The 20,291-nt window shown below is 44.1% G+C and overlaps 2 protein-coding genes across 3 annotated transcripts in view; both read right to left on the reverse strand.

The window, feature by feature from the left end:
* The window catches only part of LOC138801502 (programmed cell death 1 ligand 1-like), a 144,809-nt gene that overhangs the window by 51,213 nt on the left and 73,305 nt on the right, over positions 1 to 20,291 (reverse strand). The gene's annotated exons all lie outside the window — the stretch shown is intronic.
* Positions 1 to 20,291, reverse strand: part of LOC138801499 (uncharacterized) — a 49,595-nt gene that overhangs the window by 3,867 nt on the left and 25,437 nt on the right. Inside the window, exons 3-10 of one of the 2 annotated variants that reach the window (XM_069984400.1) lie at positions 15,260 to 15,562; positions 14,195 to 14,296; positions 12,767 to 13,132; positions 11,635 to 11,946; positions 7,361 to 7,705; positions 6,737 to 7,048; positions 5,009 to 5,362; positions 4,278 to 4,445 (exon numbers count right to left, since the gene is read on the reverse strand). In XM_069984400.1, the coding sequence (XP_069840501.1) occupies positions 4,278 to 4,445; positions 5,009 to 5,362; positions 6,737 to 7,048; positions 7,361 to 7,705; positions 11,635 to 11,946; positions 12,767 to 13,132; positions 14,195 to 14,296; positions 15,260 to 15,562 (2,262 nt within the window). The remainder of the gene's footprint in view (positions 1 to 4,277; positions 4,446 to 5,008; positions 5,363 to 6,736; positions 7,049 to 7,360; positions 7,706 to 11,634; positions 11,947 to 12,766; positions 13,133 to 14,194; positions 14,297 to 15,259; positions 15,563 to 20,291) is intronic. The other variant, XM_069984402.1, reaches the window with a different exon arrangement.

The raw sequence follows: 20,291 nt of genomic DNA on the forward strand, positions 1-20,291 counted from the left end.
TCTTGTACTCAAAATGATACAAATAAAGTCTTTCACATAACAAACAAAAAGAAAGTCACCACAGTGTGACACTGTGGTGACTTTCTTTTTGTTTGTTATGTGAAAGACTTTATTTGTATCATTTTGAGTACAAGATTTATATAAAAAAATAATTTTGCAACTTCAAGTTGGATCACAGTTCCATTATTGCGATTATTTATGATGTGGACACCGAGTTAGCGGCTTGGTTTTTGATTGGGACATAGTCACACAGTGTATAAGCACCAGTACAAATTTTTCTATAATCTTACTGAAGCCGCCTGTAACCCTCCACTAGTGGGGAACATTGTTTGAGTGAACCTCATTTAATTACTTCTGTTTCCTCCATCTACTAACTTTACTTAAATCAACTCTGTACCTTGGTCCGTTTGGCAGGTGATGCAGTTATTGTCCTAAAAACTACTTTTGAACTTGCAGCCCTGTGTCAAATTGCCATCGCCTAGAGTGTGTATTCCCTAGGTTTGCACCGCCCCTCCATCCCTCCTCATTGTTAGGAACACCCCCGGGCAGGCTTTTTCCTATTCATCACCTGTCTGAACACTACACAGGTGCCTTAACGATCCAGCTCATGTTCAGTGTTCTCACAGGTGATGAATAGGAGGAATTGTTCTATGGGAATTCCTAATCATGAAGAGAGTGGGGAGAAGGGACAGAGGGGTGTTGCTATCCTAGGGCATGGTTACTCTAGTCCACACCAATTTGACACAGGGCTGCAAGTTTAAAAGTAGTTTTTATTGGACAATAACTGCCTCACCTGCCGAATGGACCCCAGGACAGATCATGGATTAAAAGCAGCTATCCGAAGGTACAAGTGGTTTGGGGGGGGGGGGGATCAGATAGTGGGTACAGAGTAGCTTTAACCTGATATTTTCATTTGAGTGACACTAACATAACTCCTAGGCAGGTCAACCTATAACCCTGGGTCACTTTCTATCTTCTATCACTTGGGTGCTCCTCTTCCCTGCACCTTAAAGTGACTCTGTACCCACAATCTGGTCTCCCCAAACCACTTGTACCATCGGATAGCTGCTTTTAATCCAAGTTTTGTCCTGGGGTTCATTCGGCAGATGATGCAGTTATTGTCCTAATTACAACTTTTAAACTTGCAGCCCTGTGTCAAATTGGCGTGGCCTAGAGTGTCTGTGCATTAGGCTTGCACCACCTCCCCACCCTCCTCAACAATAGGAATGCTTCAGGCAGTTTTTCTACTATTCCTCACCTGTGTGAACACTGCACATGAGTTGGATCGTTAAGTCACCTGTGCAGTGGTCAGACAAGTGAGGAATAGGAGAAATGCTGCCAGGGCATTCCTTATGGTGAAGAGGGCGGGGAGGAGGGACGGAGAGGCAGTGCGAGGTTAGGGCACAGACACTCTAGGCCATAGCAATTTGACACAGGGCTGCAAGTTTAAAAGTTGTTTTTTCCTACAATAACTGCATCACCTGCCGAACGGACTCCAGGAAAGATTTTGGATTAAAAGCAGCTATCCGAAGGTACAAGTGGTTTGGGGTGGACAGATTATGGGTACAGAGTCGCTTTAAACTCTCCCCTTCCTAGTCTATCCTAAAGCCCGGGCTCTACATTTGTCCGATTATCTGAGACACACCTCATTCATAATCCAAACCTCTGATCTAGTTCTTCACAAGATATACATTTATTCTTACAAATGTAACAACCACAAATACTCCAAACTTTCCAATAGTGTTCACTGAAGAACTATCTAAAAATTACTTTTTATTTAAATCTGATAAAACAGGCCATACAAATTAGCCTCACTTACATAAACTCATGTATGGTGGCCGCCATACATGCAACAAGTCCCCATCTTGTGAATTTTACATACCCTTAGGGCCCATTCACACCGAATAACTCTCGTGGAATTTCAAGCAGAGCCTGCACTGTGAACTCCGCTTAAAGTACTGCCTGTCCTATTCATTAAATAGGATGCCTTGTGCGCCCTCTGCTCTCCTCTGAAAGAACTAACATTAGTGCAGTGTGTAGTTTGTGTAAGAGAAGCAACACTACTTCAGAGAACCTTCTGAGGAAACCTTGCTGGGCCTGGCCAGATGGCCAGGGCCCATGTGTGGGACTATTAACTTTCTCCTATATCCAGATACCCTAGCCATGCCCATCTAGAGCACTGCAAGTAAGCGGCTATGGAACTCTAGAACTAAATCCTATTCACACTGGGCTGTTGCTTCTTTTTTTTTAACTCTGTATGCAATGCACAAGTAATTGAGATACTATACAAATCAGTAGTTAAGCAAAGTGCAAAGCCTGAGTCTCTACTGTATGTGGCTAGGATTCCTGAAGAGTCACTAGGACAGCTAGCTCTACCCATTAGGTGGACCTGTATTCCTGATCATATGTCACTCTGTGCCCACATGGTAGCTTAGGTGGATGTTCATTCCCATGGCTACAGGAAATTTCTCTTACGGCCCCAGCTGAGCACCATAATTGTCTGGATAGGATCCCACATTCACCCCCACTTCTCAAGGTTACTTATCTGAAAGCCTGTTGTCTTCAGAGTCTGCAAACTTAACTCATCAGTGTTTTATCTGCTATTATGTACCAGTGTGTCACCTGTGTCTTCTATATCCGAGAAAAGCACAAAAGTCTATTGTTTTGCTAAAGATTCCTGAACTGTGAAATGATTTTTTATCACTTCAAGAGAACACCTGCAAAGCTATATTTGTATATATATATATATATATATATATATATATATATATATATATATACACCATTGTATCACACTACTGTTTAAGTGCTTGGAGTTTGTCCTCAGTAGTTTTCAACTCACACAGCTCACCACCACTACAACTACAACTCCTAGTATCCTAGCAGAGCGAGTCAATGTATTTAGGGGTGGGACTAGCTCATACCACTCCTGGACACTGTGACAAGTGCCCGCGTGGTGCTTCTACCATCTGCCCCTCAGGGTCGCTGTGCTCGTGTGATGCACCTATACAGTATAACCTGCTCACCAGACAGTAATATGTAATAAAGAAGGAATTTTAAAACTGCATCTGCACTATACAGTGTGTGTCCTGTTGTCAAAGCTTCACTGGTTTTCATATTGCTTTTTCTTTTGCTGTTTAGTAAAGCGTAGTATTCTGTTATTGTATACAGTAAAGAATCTTATATTTATTTGACAATCCTTTAAATGTTATAATGTATTTCAATAGGAAATAGATAATGGTGTATAACATACAGTTGAATCTGTTTACAGCATCTGTTATTGTATATTCTAACCCCTTACTTACCCAGGATGCAGGAAGTTCAAAAATTGCAGATTTTTTTTTAATCACAAACACTACAAAACATGTCACAAAAATGAGGCCCCAGACAGCTGAGAACTCCCGATACACAGATAGCAGAAAATAAAATATAAAAAAGTTATTGGGGGAGATTTATCAAACATGGTGTAAAGTGAAACTGGCTCAGTTGCCCCTAGCAACCAATCAGATTCCACCTTTTATTCCTTACAGACTCTTTGGAAAATGAAAGGTGGAATCTGATTGGTTGCCGGGGGCGACTGAGCCAGTTTCACTTTACACCATGTTTGATAAATTTCCTCCATTATTCTTTGGTAAAACAAACCCTACCCAAGCTTTAGTCGGTTTCTTGCTGACATGTAGGAAACATTTTGCATGTAAATTTTATAATATACAGTGGTGAGAAAAAAATATTGACCCACAGATCATGGAGTGAATCCATGCAATTTTTTTTCTGGCTTTGTAATACATTATACGGTTAAATAAAAGGTTCCAGTAAAAAGCCATCTCATACAACTCTAAATGGGAAAATAAAGGAAGAGAATAGGTTTAACATAAACACAAATACAGTGTGAACCGCGCCTTATTCTACTTTAGGGCTATGTTCACACTACGTAAAAGTACGGCCATTGTTGCCATCGGCAATAACAGCTGTACTTTGTACGGTGTGGAACACTGCCTTTACTGCTGTGGGATCCTGGCCAGAGTGTATACACATAGTATACGCTCTGGCCGGGACCCCATGCGGCACCGCAAATAGCTGACATGTCAGTTTTCTGCGGCCACAATTCAGTAAATAGTGGCTGCAGAAAGCTCTATCAGTTCACACAATGAAGCGAGCGGCTCCAGCCGCTTGCCTCATTGTGTGCTATGGAAAGTTCTGATGCGGGCGCACGCAGACGGAATGGCCAGTCTCTCACATAGTGGGAACATAGCCTAAATCTCTATACAACTCCTCACCTGACTCTCTGACAGATCTCTGAAGTCTGACTCCTGGATCCTTGTATCGATCCGCAGGATTTGTGACCACGCTGGGGACGTTGTTGGTTCTTGCAGGATTATCTGGTGGAGCCTCAGGAGATGAGATGACGTCTTCTCTTGTTCCTCTCTTGGCTTTTCCTTTTAAAACTTAATGTAAATGTTTTTATCAGTCAAATGAATGTCACAGGCTAATCCCCGTCCTCTCAGGTATACAGATAACTACTATATGTAGTGTTCCCTCCCTACATCATCTCTATAATGCCCGGGGACAGACATAAATGAACTGAATTGGTTGAATTTGGGTTTGGTCTAAGCTTTACCAAAATTCTGGTTGAGCGCTTACTTATATCTTCTGCAGTTTATTTTGGCTAAACCAGGAGGTCGCGTCAGATCCAAATCAAAATTCAAAAAGCTACGTCCACAATACGAATAGAAAGAGGATCAAACACCAAACAGAAGCACACATAAACCGCACGAGCCGGCCAAAAGACTTGGTCCTGGGCAAGGTGGGAGTTCCTCCACCCGTTTAAATCAGAGCAGGGAGGGTGTGTGGAGCAACATGAGCTCTGATTGGACCACTGCCTCCCGGCACCTCCCACTCACTCGAGTACTGGGAAAGCAGAGCTGGTACATTTATAACAATTGTTCTTCATTTGACAGTTTCCACGGTGACAGCGTGGATCCAGAAATACAGTATATATCCCACTGACCTATGTGTAGGGGTGCGGTGCTCCTCTCTATGGGACGCTCCAGGCTGGGATGCTCCACTCTGCAGATGATTTCTGATCCTCGGTCTGAACTTATTATTGGGGTAAAAGTTAGTGAAGCCTCACAGCAGTAAGTGTTATTCTTCTGTTTCTTCTCCTTATGGGACATCTTGTAGGTTCCGTCCTTCCTTGATGACTCTATGGGCAGAGCAGTCAGGTCTCCATCCATCTTAGTGAACCAGGCTATAGATAGAAGATCAGGGAAATATCCGGATATATCACAGGTCAGGGTGGCTTCTTTACCATCTTCCAGGTTGGGCACACTGATAGATCCAACATGTGGCCGCCAGGGCAGATCTGTGATATAAGTGAATTATCATAAGTTGTGAGAGCAAAAATTGGATCATTAAACAACTTTACCATCTTGAACAACCTGAATTCTCCACCAGAAAAGTGCCTGTCACCACAACTGCGGTAACCCAGGGGAGCCAGGTGGTGTTAGCTAGGGCAGTTGGTGGTATACCGCTTAGGAACTTGTCATGGGGGCCAGGAGTGGTAGGTGCCCACCCCTGGATGTACTGACACACGCTTGTAGGTGCAGGTGTAGTGTGAGGAACCACAGAGTCCAGCAATTATATTAACCAGGAAAATGTTTATTGATAAAATCCTCTTAAAGGCACAGATAATACAGGCTTGGCTGAATGAGATCCTATAATAAGCTGGATACTTGGGATGCTTTAAATATACTTGAATATATGGTTACTCTATAGCTTACAGCTTTTCGCTCGCAGATATAGAATACAGCATTGACTTAAGTATCATTGTCTTAGGTGGCATTGGGCTACTTAAGAGAAGGGGGACTTAGCCAGACCCTTGGTTACTCAACTAGAGGGGTTCTGACCACCTTCTTTTAGTGGCGATGAACAGTACCTGGGTCCACTGGGATTAACGTCCACCTGTTGCTGTCGGTGGCCACGGAGTGACACGTGAACAGAAATAGGCCCCACTTCTCGGTAAGCTAGCCATCGGGAGGACCTCTAAGGAATCCTATCTCCTGCTACAGAGTTCTTGGCTTGAGTTGCACTTGCCTGATTGCTGACTGGTTTATAGTACCGCCTGCAGACTCTTACAGGGGGAAGAAGACAATATGACAGCCCCTTAGTGTGGACAAGCTTCTTCCCTATCTCTTGTAGCCACATTAATTGTTTTCTAGCCTAGCATGGCTAGCTCTGGAACTCTTTTTGTATAGAAAAACTCCCTACCTTACTCTCTGGAACCTCCTTCTATTACCCTCACTCCACTCCAATCTGCCCCAAACTGGCTTTACCTCACATCTTATATCCCTAGGGAGCTCTACAACTGGGGGAAACACACCCTATGACACAACATAAGGCCTCTGATAGGCAAGGAGCTAGAGGAGGGCCCTGCATGAGGTACCCTCGACAGGGATTGGTCTCAGTCAGCTTACATATCATCATATACAATGAGGTTAAACATATAGCCAATCAGGATCAGGCCCTGATTCATCAAAGTGTGTACAATGGAAACCAGTGTAAACTGCCCATAGTAACCAATCACAGCTCAGCTCCTAGCTGTGGTAAAATGAAAGCTGAGCTGTGATTGGTTGCTGTGGGCTTGTACACTGATTTCCATTTTACACACTGATAAATCTGGGCACAGTTCTCACTTAGAAGGTCTCAATCCCCAGATAGATAGATAGATAGTTGTTACCTCTGATACTTAGTTCTCTTGTCTCTGGTGTCTCCATACTCTCATGTTTCCACTCTACAATAATCTTCATCTGTGGATCTCTGAATGGATAAACAGGAATCTGGACGACACTGGTGACATTATATGTGATATTATTGTCCTGTGTGGTGAATGTTTGCTGAGGTGATAACAGAGATTCCAGACCATTTGAATCTTTCCATTTCCAGGAGATTGTTATATCTTTAGGGTAAAACTTCTGTAGAGTCAGAGAGAACTGAACACGAGATGAAGCTGCCATAGTGATCTCTATGGGCGCCAACATGTGGGGTTTAGCTGGAAGAGAAGAGGCAGAAGCTTAGACCAGTGTCTATACTGGGAGGAGTGGGATGTGGTAGAAGTATTACTGGTCTGATCTCCTTCAACTTAAAATAAAATTCTGTTTATTACATCAGTATCCACCCCGTCCATTGTATAGAATGTTTACAGTGATGCTTGAAAGTTTGTAAACCCTTTAGCATGTCCTTTGGGGGCTATACACCGTAAATACTTTGTTGTGTTATTTTATTACCCTATATAAGTGTATGAATTACTTTTACATAGGGGTGAAGTCAGCTGTATATATCTATAGATGTTATATACACTCACCGTAGACTTGTAGTCTCCCCGTTCTCTTTTCTATAGGTTTCTCCAAGGAGGGATGGTCCACCAGACATATATATTCTGCCCCCTGATGTGTCCCCAGTGTGGGGGTGATGGTCAGTGTAGCCGTACAGGTATAGGTGTTATCAGTCTCTTTCTTGGGTATTGTTTTCGGTATAAATACAGCGTCTATTTCTTCATATAACTTTGTACTCTGGTCAGGAGATCTGATCCATCTCACAGTGACCGCATCCGGGAAATACCCTGAGATCTTACACCACATTGTGGCCTTGGAGTCGTGAAATATTGGAGGAATCTCAATCTCTCCTACAACCGGAGTCCATGTGTATTCTACAAAAAACAATGATATCACCATATTAAATGCAGCAAGTTCATCTTACATGTGTCCAGAAGTTGTGGCGTCTTGGTCTTCAGCCCCCCCCCTCCTCCACCACCACCTCTACTAAGCATTCTTCATGAATGCTCTGCAGCATCCCAGGACCCCGTGTCACTATTGGGTTGCAGGTATGTCAGTCAGCACTGTAAGTATGTTTGCTGGGTTCTCCTGTGTTCCTCTAGGCAAGGTGTAGCACTTCTTTGAAGGCATTGACTGCCCTTCTTTTCATAGTCAGTACATTGAAGGTCTATACAGGCGTTAAGTTTTGTGTTACACTTTAAGTGATTGTCAGCAGACTCCCTCCTCCTCACTTTCACATCAGAAACTGTTTCTAGAAAGTTCTAACCTATAAGGTACCATGTAACCTTATGCTGTGCTCACAGAATTGGAGACCCAGCTTCTCTTATATAACTCCAGCCGGTTGTGGTGTTTGTAATGTGGTAGCTGGAGTAGTAAGGAGCGTATGCTACACGCTGTGCCCTCTCGAAGAATTAGCTTCACACGGTCATGTAATCCCGAGGCTCAGCATTAGATGGAACTTCATAGCCTTTAGTATGGGGTTTTCTCTACTAGTCAAGTCACACAACTGCAGTCAAGGTTGTAAGAATCGCCCTGAGAGAGTATTACATTATGTAGACAGGTCCCATCCTGGTAGCCCCCCTGCCTACTTCACGAGTCTTCTACTACAACTACCTAAGAGACTTTGTAAACCAAGTATTATTTTCTTCCAAGTTAAAAACTGCTACACAGTACTTCAGCAAAAGGGAAAAACTGGCAATCCCTTGATGTGATCTTGGGATGTCCCACCACTGGTTTCTTTCTCTCCTAAGCACCTGTCAAAAAGTTTTTCCTCTCAGGTTAAGTGGTGGATGAGGTATTTACAGTTTCCCCACTAGATGCCAGTGTTTTGTATCTATATGTATTGCACAGCTGAAGTAAGTCATGGGTTAATGTTTTATGTTGTACCATGTGTTTTATGCTGACCACTAGGAGGTGCCCTTTTCTTCTCTACTTATCCTCTCTCTCTTCTTTTTCCTGCACACACTCATCCCCACCACTTACAGACAGGCACACAGAAGGCCCCTGTAGGAGGAGTTTCACTGGTGGAGGAAGTACAAGTCAGTTCTAGTCTAATTCTCAGGGAGAGAGGACACACAAAAGACAGCTGTTCCTGCAGAAGTCAAGCTAGGGCCTGGCTGATGGCAGGACCCATGTCAGGGACAGCAGTTGGTGAAGTCTAGCCACCAAAATGAGCAGATGCAGATAGAGACCAACAATTCCTTCACAACTACCACTGCGTTCACTATGCAGTGCTAAGCACACAACAGGGAGAGTAGTCACCAAGGAACACCCTGACCCATGCCAGGAACATGTCTAAACAGAGCAGGGCAGTATCCTGAACAAGATAGGAACTAGCCTCAGTAGGACAAAGCAACCAGTATACAAGGTCTACGTATCCTACTGCGCAGTGCAGGTAACTAGGAAAACTTGGACACCTAGCTATACACAGAAAACCATGGCTGGGGCTTGTACTACCCTACTGGGATGGGTTCTAAGCTACCAGAGGGAAGAAGCCGGTCAGACAGTGTCTAAATGTGAGTAAGAGTATCACTTCACTCAAGATATCTCTCAAAGTTCCAGCAGAAATTAAAGCTACACTGGGTTTGGGCTCCTCTGGCAAACTCCTCTCTACTGCTCTACTCTTCACTCTACAAGCACCGCTACAACTACCTCTCTTACTTCTCTCAAGCACCTACCTCCAGCACTAAGGTCAAGCATACAACTGTGTCAAGATTTATTACTTGTGAAACCGTGTATTATAACCTGCAAAGTTCTACAGTAAAGCTGTTATATTTTTATACTACGCACAGGACTCTGTTCATCTCTATTCTTATCTGCACCTATACACACAACTGCACACCTTGGATTATTTTTCCCCTTTCTGTGGGTGGAGGTACTGACAGCCCAGGTGGGTCAGTTATCACTCAGGACTACCGTGACAAGAGCCCAAGGGACCTGCAACAACCTGGCAGGTTGCCGACCATTTGGGGAGCACAGCCAGCCATACAAACAGCAGATACCAACATCACACCTGTGTGCTGGACTAGCCCTGGCATCACGACTACTAATACCTCTGGCTGAGCTGACAAACACCTACAAACAGTACCTACATCACACCTTGCGGTCACCACAAACTTTTTATTGGAAAACACACTGACTGTTCCTTTAAGAAAACTGCAAGTAAACTTGTTCAATTGTTTAAGTGCTGTGGACTCAGTGCTTCACTATCTTGCTCCAGACTGCAGAGGGCACACCAGGCACTGTGTTGGATGCACTCAAAGAGTGCTGTCATATTGACTGTGTACTCCTAGTTACAAGGTAAAACTATTGTTGTGCAGGGGTGAATCAAACACTGGCACATCTTATGGTCAGAGTAGATCCTATTTATAGCACTATACCTATTAAATCAACTCTGTACCCACAATCTGCCCCCCCCCCCCCCAACCGCTTGTACTTTCAGATAGCCCCTTTTAATCTCAGATCTGTCCTGGGGTCCGTTCAGCAGGTGATGCGTTTATTGTCATAAAAAACAACTTTTAAACTTGCAGCCCTGTGTCAAATTGCCGTGGCCTGGAGTACCCATGCCCTAGGCTTGCACCGCCTCTCCGTCCCTCCTCATCACAAGGAATGCCCCCGGGCAGGATTTTTACTATTCATCACCTGTCTAAACACTGCACAGGTGCCTTAACGATCCAGCTCATGTGCAGTGTTCATACAGGTGATGAATAGGAGAAATTGTTCTAGGGGCATTTCCAATGATGAGGAGGGATGGAGAGGCGGTGCAATCCTAGGACATGGGTACTCTAGGCCACGCCAATTTAACACAGGGCTGAAAGTTTAAAATTTTTTTTTTTTTTAGGACAATAACTGCATCACCTGCCGAATGGACCCCACGACAGATCTTGGATTAAAAGCAGCTATCTGACGGTACTAGCGGTTGGGGGGGGGGGGCAGATTGTGGGTAAAGAATCGCTTTAATAGCCATGTGTCGGGACCTAGGAAGGGCTTATACCACTCTGAGCCCCGTGACAAGTGCAGCAGCGGTAAAACACCATCAGTCCTTGCAAGTCCCACCTAGAACCCCGGGGTTACCACAGCTCCATGTTAGTACTTTATGATGGCCATTGACAGACTAGAGCTTGTTCACTGCTGTCATGTCTATGAAACGATAGAAGGTTGGTGACATGAAAGATGCAATTTAAGAGGAGCCAAATAGTTAACAATAAATTATTCTTAAAAAATGTGATATAAAAACATTTTACTTAATGGCCATTCAGATGATTTCCCAGCTCCCCGATGAAGCCGCTTGTGTTGTGAAACATGTTGGGGAGGCACTATGTAAGGGGTTTTGGTGATATGATACAATATGAGTCACACTATCAGAGTAGTAATTAGATGTGAATCTTAGTGAATGCAGTGAAGTGTCCCGGCCGTGATAATATAATAATATCCAGGCTGCCTTCACACATCACACTTCACACAGGAATGGGGAATATAAAGGAATGACTTATACTTCTTCTTCTTAAAGGATCCACTTCTGGCCTAGGCTCGAAAAAGGCAGTGGCAGTTTTAAAGAAAACTGCTGTGTGTGAACTTAGCCTTAGTCTTCTCTGTGAAATGTACAATTCTGGACCCTGAGAGTCCTACCAGTTCTATAGGCTTTTCCCTCGTTGTGTACAGTAAAACCCCTTTCCAACCCGTTCCTGGTAACAGATCTATCACTACTCTCAGTAAGTTCTACTTAGAAATGTTTTATTTCTCATGTATGTGCAATGTGCTTCTAATTCACCAACAAGTAACTGGGGAGGTAACATCTTCTCACCTGGATCCCGCATAGTCAGCTCCCTGGATTCTGCTTCCTCCATAGCTTCATGATCCCAGGTCACTCGTACTCTGAATCCTGGATCCTTGTGACGTTCCTCAGGGATTGTGACCTCACTGGAGACGTTGTAGGTTCTGTCAGGATTATTGGATGAGGAGTCAGTGGATGATAGGACGTTGTCTATTGCTCCCACTCCACACGTCCATATAACCTTGATGCTTTTAGGATAAAATTTCTCCAGACTCAGCAAATACTTCATCTCTCCTGAGTCTAATAGACGTCTCATTACTGGAGGTGACAGCTTGGGCCTTACTGAGGAAAGAACCAAAGAATGAGCAATGGCTTCTCTACTGTTTATTAGTGACGCGGAACAGGTCACCATTTCCCCATGTATACACCAATATTGCTAGACAATAGTCTCCTTAATTTATTGTTCTAAAAGGAATATCTACAGAGTTACTACTAGAGTTGAGCAATTAGTAAAATGGCGACTCCTCATTAGTCGAGCAATTTTTAATGTTCCACTGATTGACTAGAATAATGAGCCCCATTAAAATCAATAGGAGACTCAAGCATTTTTCCAAGGGCCGCCTACTGTGTCTGGAACATGGGAAATGCAATTTTTTTTTTTTAGGGCGAGTGGCGAAATCTGCAGGAAGTTATTCGAGAGAATTCCATAGTCTGAACGCGCCATGTCATGGTAAAGAAGAGAATCAGGTGAATAAATCTGGGATGGGCAAATAACCGAAGATCCGAGGTTTGTAGTGAACAAAACACAAGAAATTCTATCAGTATTAATAGACCAACTATATCCAAAAAATATGTTAGACGCCACAAAGTTCTAGGCCCCTTTGCCTCCTGTCTCTGGGGATGTACAGGATGGAGATGGTGGAGGGATCACTGGTGCTGCAGCATTGTCCAAGGGAACATGGAAAGTGCCGCAAAGGAACATTATAAATCCGGTTTAAGTGAAGAATATCATTGTCCCCTGTGTATATCTGAGGAATAGGGTCCTAATGTTTTATATAGGACGGGGACGATTATGTACACTTAACAACAAGAGTTATTCTCTAGATTCTTGTCAGGAATAGTAATATGATACGTAATGTATAATATAAAACTAATATCTCACCATATATTATCCTACAGTGATACTTCTTCTCCTCCTTATGTGGATGGGAGACTCCTCTACAGATGAAGGTGACATCTCTATGTCTCTGTATATGGGGGATGAAGCTCAGTGATGAGGAGTACTGACGTCCCTCCGGTTGGGATCTGATCACATAGGATGTATCCAGTAAACTCTCCTTCTCTTCTTCTGAATGTCCTCTCATCTGAGACGTCTGGATCTCCTCCTCCTCCTGTCCGGCTCTTCTTATCAGCCAGGTCACACACAGGTTCTCGGGGGAGTTGTCCACTGTACAGTACAGGGTGGTCTCCTCTCCATCTATCAGCTTAGGAGGACCCTTAATGTCTCTTACTATGAATTTTCCAGAAGCTGTCAGTAAAACATTATATTAATAATTGAATCACCAGTGTATGCCGGCAACACATTAACAATAAATGGTGTTATAGTCCATCCATATTTTATAAAAAATAGAGTTGCACACAAGTGGATGAGACACTCTCCAGCCATTATCTGTGTATATAGAAGTGCCTTATGATGACGATGTGTATATACACCAAAAGATTACTGAACGATTAACAATGATTTTATGATCAGCTCAAAAGATACGATGAACGACTATTGAACAAATTTTTGTTAGTTGATTGTTGCCGCTTACATACAGAAAAAATATGGCTTAAATGCGAACGATATAACGACCGGGGGGGGGAGGATATCGATGTTATTTGGGGCCAAGATAATTTCTTGTTGGACGTTGTTTAAAGAGGACCTGTCACCCCCCGTGCCGGGGTGACAGGCTCCTGACCCCCCGTTAAAGCACCCTATACTCACCTAATCCCGCCGGGTCCCGCTTCTGGAGGTGGTCGGGTGTTGGAGATATCAGCCGCTGCAGCCCGGCGCGCGCGCTCCTCAGATGAGTCCAACGCTCATAGAGAATGACAGGAGAGTCCGACGCTCATAGAGAATGACAGGAGAGTCCGACGCTCCGTCATTCTCTATGAGCGTTGGACTCATCTGAGGAGCGCGCGCGCCGGGCTGCAGCGGCTGAGATCTTCGTCGCCCGACTACCTCCAGAAGCGGGACCCGGCGGGATTAGGTGAGTATAGGGTGCTCTAACGGGGGGTCGGGAGCCTGTCACCCCGGCACGGGGGGTGACAGGTTCCCTTTAAATTTAACCAGTATCCAGGACCTCAGCTCAGAGGTCAGCAATAGACGCCTCTGGTTTAGGGTTAAAGAGGGAGTGGAAGGAATAAAATGATGAGATAACAGTGATGAAAATTTGCAATGTGGGAGAACAGACTCGTAGATTTTTAACTTGATTGAGCTTTACCGGTAAAATAGTACAGGATGGCTATCCTTCTTTCTGAGTGGCTTGTGCTTATCCTTCTGTTTTATGTTGGTGCATGGTCAGTCATCCGAATCTCACTACATTACCTTTCCTCCTCTGGTTTATTCTCCACCACAGAACTCCAGCGATGAGAAGTATCGCCATAGGCACAATGATACCGGTAGCAATGATCCCGGCCGAGGGGCCTTCTGCACAAATAAAAGAGATCAGGATACAGTAGTGTACAGGATACAGGGTCTTTACAACTTTTCCCCTTTAATCAAAAGTAAGAGATTTCCTACTACTGTTGTCTTAGCTCCTTTATCATCTTTTCTAGAGGATATCCTTTTATAGACGCCTGCTATAAGGTCTACTGCTTTTAAAACTTTTTTATTGGCTGACTTAAGAAGGAATGTCAGGAAGTATCATATATAGGTAAAAGGGAAGAGAAGTTGGGCACGTCCTTCCCTAAAGAGCAAAGGACTTTGGTGCTCCGGTAGATCTTACCAAGTGCATCCACCACATTGAACTGATACGCAAGATTCACATGAGATGGTACCTCACCCCCTCCAGGTTATCTCAATTTATGTTGGAGGGTTGTGTCCAAATTGCTACCCAAACCCCTAGTGGTGGTCTTGCCCCAATATAACCCAATGCTGGGATGGCATTTTTAATCTTCTTGCAGAGACAACTTTAGCTCCAACTCATAAAGACTCTTCCCTTGCAGTTCTGGATCTCCACCTACAGACCTTTTCTATCCGTGTTTTGTTCTATGATTCACACAAGATGTGTATGCTGGCACTGTCCCCAGTTTTAGGAAACCAAACTTGGACCTCACCGTGACTCTCCCTTGGTTTGTGTAACTCTACCGTAGGTGGTGCTCAGCTTGAGAAAACAGTCCAGTAAAGTCTTTGCACAAAAGGATAAGATGAAGTGCGGCAGCTCACCAAAATCGGTTAAAAGATGCTTTATTTGGACATAGAAGGCATCAATAGCAGGTACTATCCACAAATAAACAGAGCGACGTCCGTTTCACGTATAAAACGCTTCTTCTCGGCTCAGCCGGAGCGGGCGGACAGCGGGATTCATTGCCGAGAGTTCAGGTTCGTACCAACCCGAACCTCGGCAGGTTCGGACCATCCCTACCTACAAGCTTATCCGCTAACATTTACCTTTATACACCAGGTCAATGTCTTCCTGGTGAAGTTTCGGTAGATACTCTTGTTGGACTCTACATGAGTAGGTACGTTTTTTGTCCTCCTCGGTGGGTGTTATGGTCAGGGTGCTGGTCACATTGTAAGTTCTGTCTGGGTTTCTCTGGAAATCGCCAACAATAACATTCTCCTTCAGTCTTTCTCCATCTCTGAACCATCTGATATCGATGTCTATAGGGTAGAAGCCAGTGACGGAGCAGCTCAGGACACTCTCATTATTCTTTACTCCTGTGTTACCTGTGATCCTCACCTGTGGAGGAGCTAAACAACATGCAAACACAATTATCATTAATATAATTATGTGTATAGTTTACTGAAATATGATATATGATAACTTTTTAGTCACTTGTTACAGCTTATGGTGAGGCTCACGTTTGGCCTCCTGTATTAATGAGGATACAGAGAAGGATACAAATACAACAATATCAACATCTGACTAATGACAGTTACTGACTCCAGGTCAGTCCCCGGGTTCTGATCCTTAGAGTAGTCTCCATTTGGCATTGGGTTGCAGCAGTGATGACAGAACTGGAGAGTAGTTAGACAAAGCAGTAGGTGGGAACCAGAAGATTGCTTGAGTGTAATAATTCAGTAGGAACTAGGAAAAACATGGCCGAAACAAATAAAAGGGCTAGGAAATATACAGATAAAGAGCATGGTCAAGCACAGGCAGTCAGTATTGGTATATAACAGCCCAGAGGTAGTGTCTGTAGAGAAACTCATACTCAGGCAATGAATGAAAGGCCTTGCTGGGTTTAAATGTCAGATCCTGATGACGTCATCATAAGCAGACCAGAAACAGTAAGAAAAACATTATTTTGCTCCAGCAATAGGGTGTGGAGGTGCAACAGGAACAAAGCAATACAAAAATTTTAAATGATATATAACAGTACCATGCTGCTAGGGTTCCTCCTAGAATGCCTTTTGTAGGACGTTACTTGAGATAGTCCTTAAAATATGGTGGAAGTCCAGAACTTCAGTGTAAAATCGCCATTTCTTGATTGTAATTTAATTAAAAGTACATTCTAGTAAGTATGAATGGGTGGCAAAGATATATAGGTGGTTGGGTGAGATAGAAGCGAATAGAGAGGCAAGGTAAAATGGGAGAAGGTAACTGGGGATAGACAGAGACAATTTTGGGAAGAGGTGTATGTATTAGCCAAGAATAATCTCACAGATAGGAGGCACAAGGTTGTTCAATTTTTTATTACGCACAGAATTTATTATGCAATGAAGGATATTAGTCGGTGGAGGTATGGAGGGGGTATCTAATGTTTTCGGTGTGAGATGGAAGGAACCGATTTAGATCAAAAGATTAATTATACAAAAATTATTTTCGATTTGAATATTGAAGAGTACACGTGTGCACTGTTAGGGTACATAGAGATACAGAGGGATAGAGTGTTGAAGGGAGTGGTGTATAAAGTACTGTTTACTGCATGATTATTGATTGTGAAAAAGTGGGTGTCGTCGCAACCTCCGAGTATAAAGGAATGAAAAGATTTAAAGTGACACTGTCACCCCCTTTGTGCATTCTGACATCTCTACACAGGTGTAAAGGGTAAATTTAGCGATTTTCATACCTTATTTTATATCATACGTCGTCCCTGCCCCCTTGACACCCTTTGGTTGGCCGACGTAAAGGGGGTGGGGTCTAGACCTTTCGGCCAGCCTGTTCCAATGGCCGATGAGGGGCGGAGCCAACTGTGCCATTGTGGGCGGGGCTAAGTGGCACTAATGCAGCGAGGTCACGCTCACTTAATACAATCTGCAGTTGATAAAAGGACACTTTTTACTTGAACAAACACCATGACGTATGATATGAAATAAGGTATTAAAACCCGCTAAATTTACCCTTTACACCTGTGTAGAGATGTCAGAATGCACAAAGGGGGGGCAGTGTCACTTTAACAAACACAATTTTGAGATATGAAGTCTGGCAAAATAAGAACAAAAAGGGGTGGATAAAATTAAAGGAATATGTGGATAAATTGAATTAGTATTGGTGGGAGCACAAAGTCTGATGTTTTTATACCAATGTGTGTGTTTTTTTTTTTTTCTTTCTCCCATCTCTTCTTCTTGGCGACTAGGGGGGGCAGGGGTGGGGGGAAGGGGGGGGAAGTTGGTGGAATATGAGGACACACCTTGTGTAACCTGGAGGGATGATCCTTGGACGCCTGGGGATTAGGAATGTGTAAGAACTAGAGGGTATAGTGAGAGGGAGGCCTCGCTAATGCCCCTTGGGGAGAAAACCGAATCAGTAAGAGCTGAATTATGCTTGGAAGTGAGAACAATTGTTGTTGGAAGAGACCTAAGAGAAGTTGTGGGACCAGTTAGAACTTGGTTGATATAATTGGGAATAAAGGAATAATAGACTGCCCACTCCTGAGGGGTGAGTGGAGCTGGATCCCACAGTGATATGCCAGGGGGAACTATGGCTATTAGCTGTAAGGGGTGACCAGCAAAGGGGGCCGACTCTTCATGATAAATGTGGAGTGGGTCTCCGGAATGTGTGGTATAGAGTGGCCCATTGGGGGGGTTCCTTCGGGGTAGGGGGGAAAGGCGGATGAGTGGATGAATGATCTTGGGATTGGGAACCGAAGTTGATTTTAAAGTACTCTTTGGTGAGATGGTTACAAAGGTATGGAGGAGAGTGTTTGTGAGAAAAGGCGTGATTTGGCACTGATTCGGGATGATCAACAGGGGGCTGTCGAGAATACAATAGAAGAGGATGATTTGCGATGCCCTGGCCCCTGGGGGCCACTTCCGCAGTGCTGGTGTTATGAGCGGGCAATGACCGGGGCAGCTGCAGGGGTTATACTTGTCACGGTATAGGCCTGAGGGCGGCACAGCTGTGGGGCCGGTCTGTGGAATCTGCGGGTGATGATGGGCATGCGATTCTTCGCTGCACTTAGTCAGGGCACCAGTTAGTGGACACCAATGCCAGGGTTCAGTAACAGCGGTTTTATTATAGATGAGGTAACTAGTAGCAACAGTTCTGTCCGGATGCAACCGGGTATATAGCAGGCTTTGACAAATAAGGCAGGAGTGGTGCTGCATAGGCTGTGAGAATACGTGCCGGATGATGGGAGTAGGAGTATGAGAGAAATAGCGTTGCTGGGTGGATTAGCTTGAGAATAATACTTGCTGTGAATCCTTGCAGCGATGAGGAGAAATAACGGAATGACACCCAGATGAGAGAGAAGAATCCGGTCACTTGAGCAGGCAGAAACAGCCGAAGACTTGAATATAGCAGCAGACTTAGTCACTCTTCTGTGGGAGAGGATAGAACCACACAACCTCCTTGCTTGGAAGCCGGGGCTCAACTCCTCTGTCAGCAGGAAGTGGGAGGTCACATGGTTGCTCCTGGCCAGAGCTAGTCGGCCATTGGAGGAACCATGGTTACAGGTCACGTGATCAACAGCCTTGCATACCACTGTACACTGTAATAATACACAGGAATACATGACAATACACATGAAAATGCACAATACCAGAGAATACTAGGGGAAAACCAGCAGCAGTTGCAGTGCAAACACTTACCAGAACAGGCATTGACACAGAAATAGAAATGGCCATAATAGGAGTAGTAGTCTGCATGTTCTGGGACACTGCATACCTCCCTAGCAAATTTGAGCCGACCTCGGCGAATCTAGAAGGCAGCAAACATGAATAGACTGGACAATCAAACAACAGGAATGAATGATGAGAGTGAGTGTGATGAGGTGTGTGTTTCCCACGCCCAAGGCACAGGTGAGAAGAGAGAGAGAATGAGAAACCCTAGTGGCAGGACTTCACCTAGGGGTGCCTAACGTACTCTGGCGACCAGGTAGCTAGTGCGTGAACCATCTGACGTGTAAGCCAGGACAACTTAACTGCTGGCGGGTGACCCTCAATATTCCAGCCAGTTAGACAGTAGGTTTTCTGTTAAATGTGTTACCCTACTGGAGGAGAACGTGAAGACCTGTGTACTACCTTGGCGTGTCTGAGTAGTGTCCTGGATACCTGGAAGAGAAAAGAACAAAATAATAAAAGCAAACATACATGGGGAGCTCCCTTTCATACCACTCAATCACACACACAAGCACTCCACAGGCCAAACACACGAAAAGGTATCCAAGGTGCAATATGTATGGACAAGTGTGAAGGTTAGGTATGACTATGTGTGATAACTACTCTGTTGGGACAAGACAGAGGTGAACAAATACTGGAAACAAAAGGAAGGGAAACACAACAGACAACAAATACTGCGAGGTCTTGAGGAGAACTGGCTCACATGAATCTGAATGAAACCTGAGAGAAATCTGAATGAAAATCTGAGAAAAAATCTGCATACGAACTGGCTCAACTAAATCTTTCCAGCTATAGATATGATAATAATACACAATAATGAGACTGGATGAGAAAATACACTCCTACATAAACTAGATTTTCTCTGAGGTATATGTAAACTGACTTCTCTTACTCAGAGGAGGAGCTATCTGACTTTGACACTGGAAAAATATACTGTTTTACAAAAGAGGCGCTCTACTCTGAGGCAATCTATGTAACCTTGTGCTTACTCAGAGGAGGAAATACAAAGACTTCGATAACCCTGAAATACAATAGTAGAAAAAAAATGCAATAAGGAAATAAGTGCAATAATACCCTGTGTGGAACACACAATCACAGGAAAGTGCATTAGGAAGGAATGGATTAAGTGTCTGTTAGGTAGAGTCTCTTTTAGGCAATTAGACATCGTCCATGTAAAAGGCTCTGGGACAGGCACTAGAGAACCTTTTGTTACTGTAAGTGTCCATCAGCTCATGGCTGGTTAGTACAGGGAACTTGGTCAGGAGGACCAGGCACGAACCTTAAACGTTGCAGGAACTGGAACAAAACAGTTAGACAACAAAAACAGTTTAAGGGCTCTGGTCTCTGTAGCGAAGTGGAGGAATTCCTCTGGTAGAGCGCTCAGACCGTCTCAGCGGAGGATCCTCTTCAACAGTGA

Source organism: Dendropsophus ebraccatus, chromosome 9 (genome assembly GCF_027789765.1).
Source record: "Dendropsophus ebraccatus isolate aDenEbr1 chromosome 9, aDenEbr1.pat, whole genome shotgun sequence".
NCBI classification, from domain to species: domain Eukaryota; kingdom Metazoa; phylum Chordata; class Amphibia; order Anura; family Hylidae; genus Dendropsophus; species Dendropsophus ebraccatus.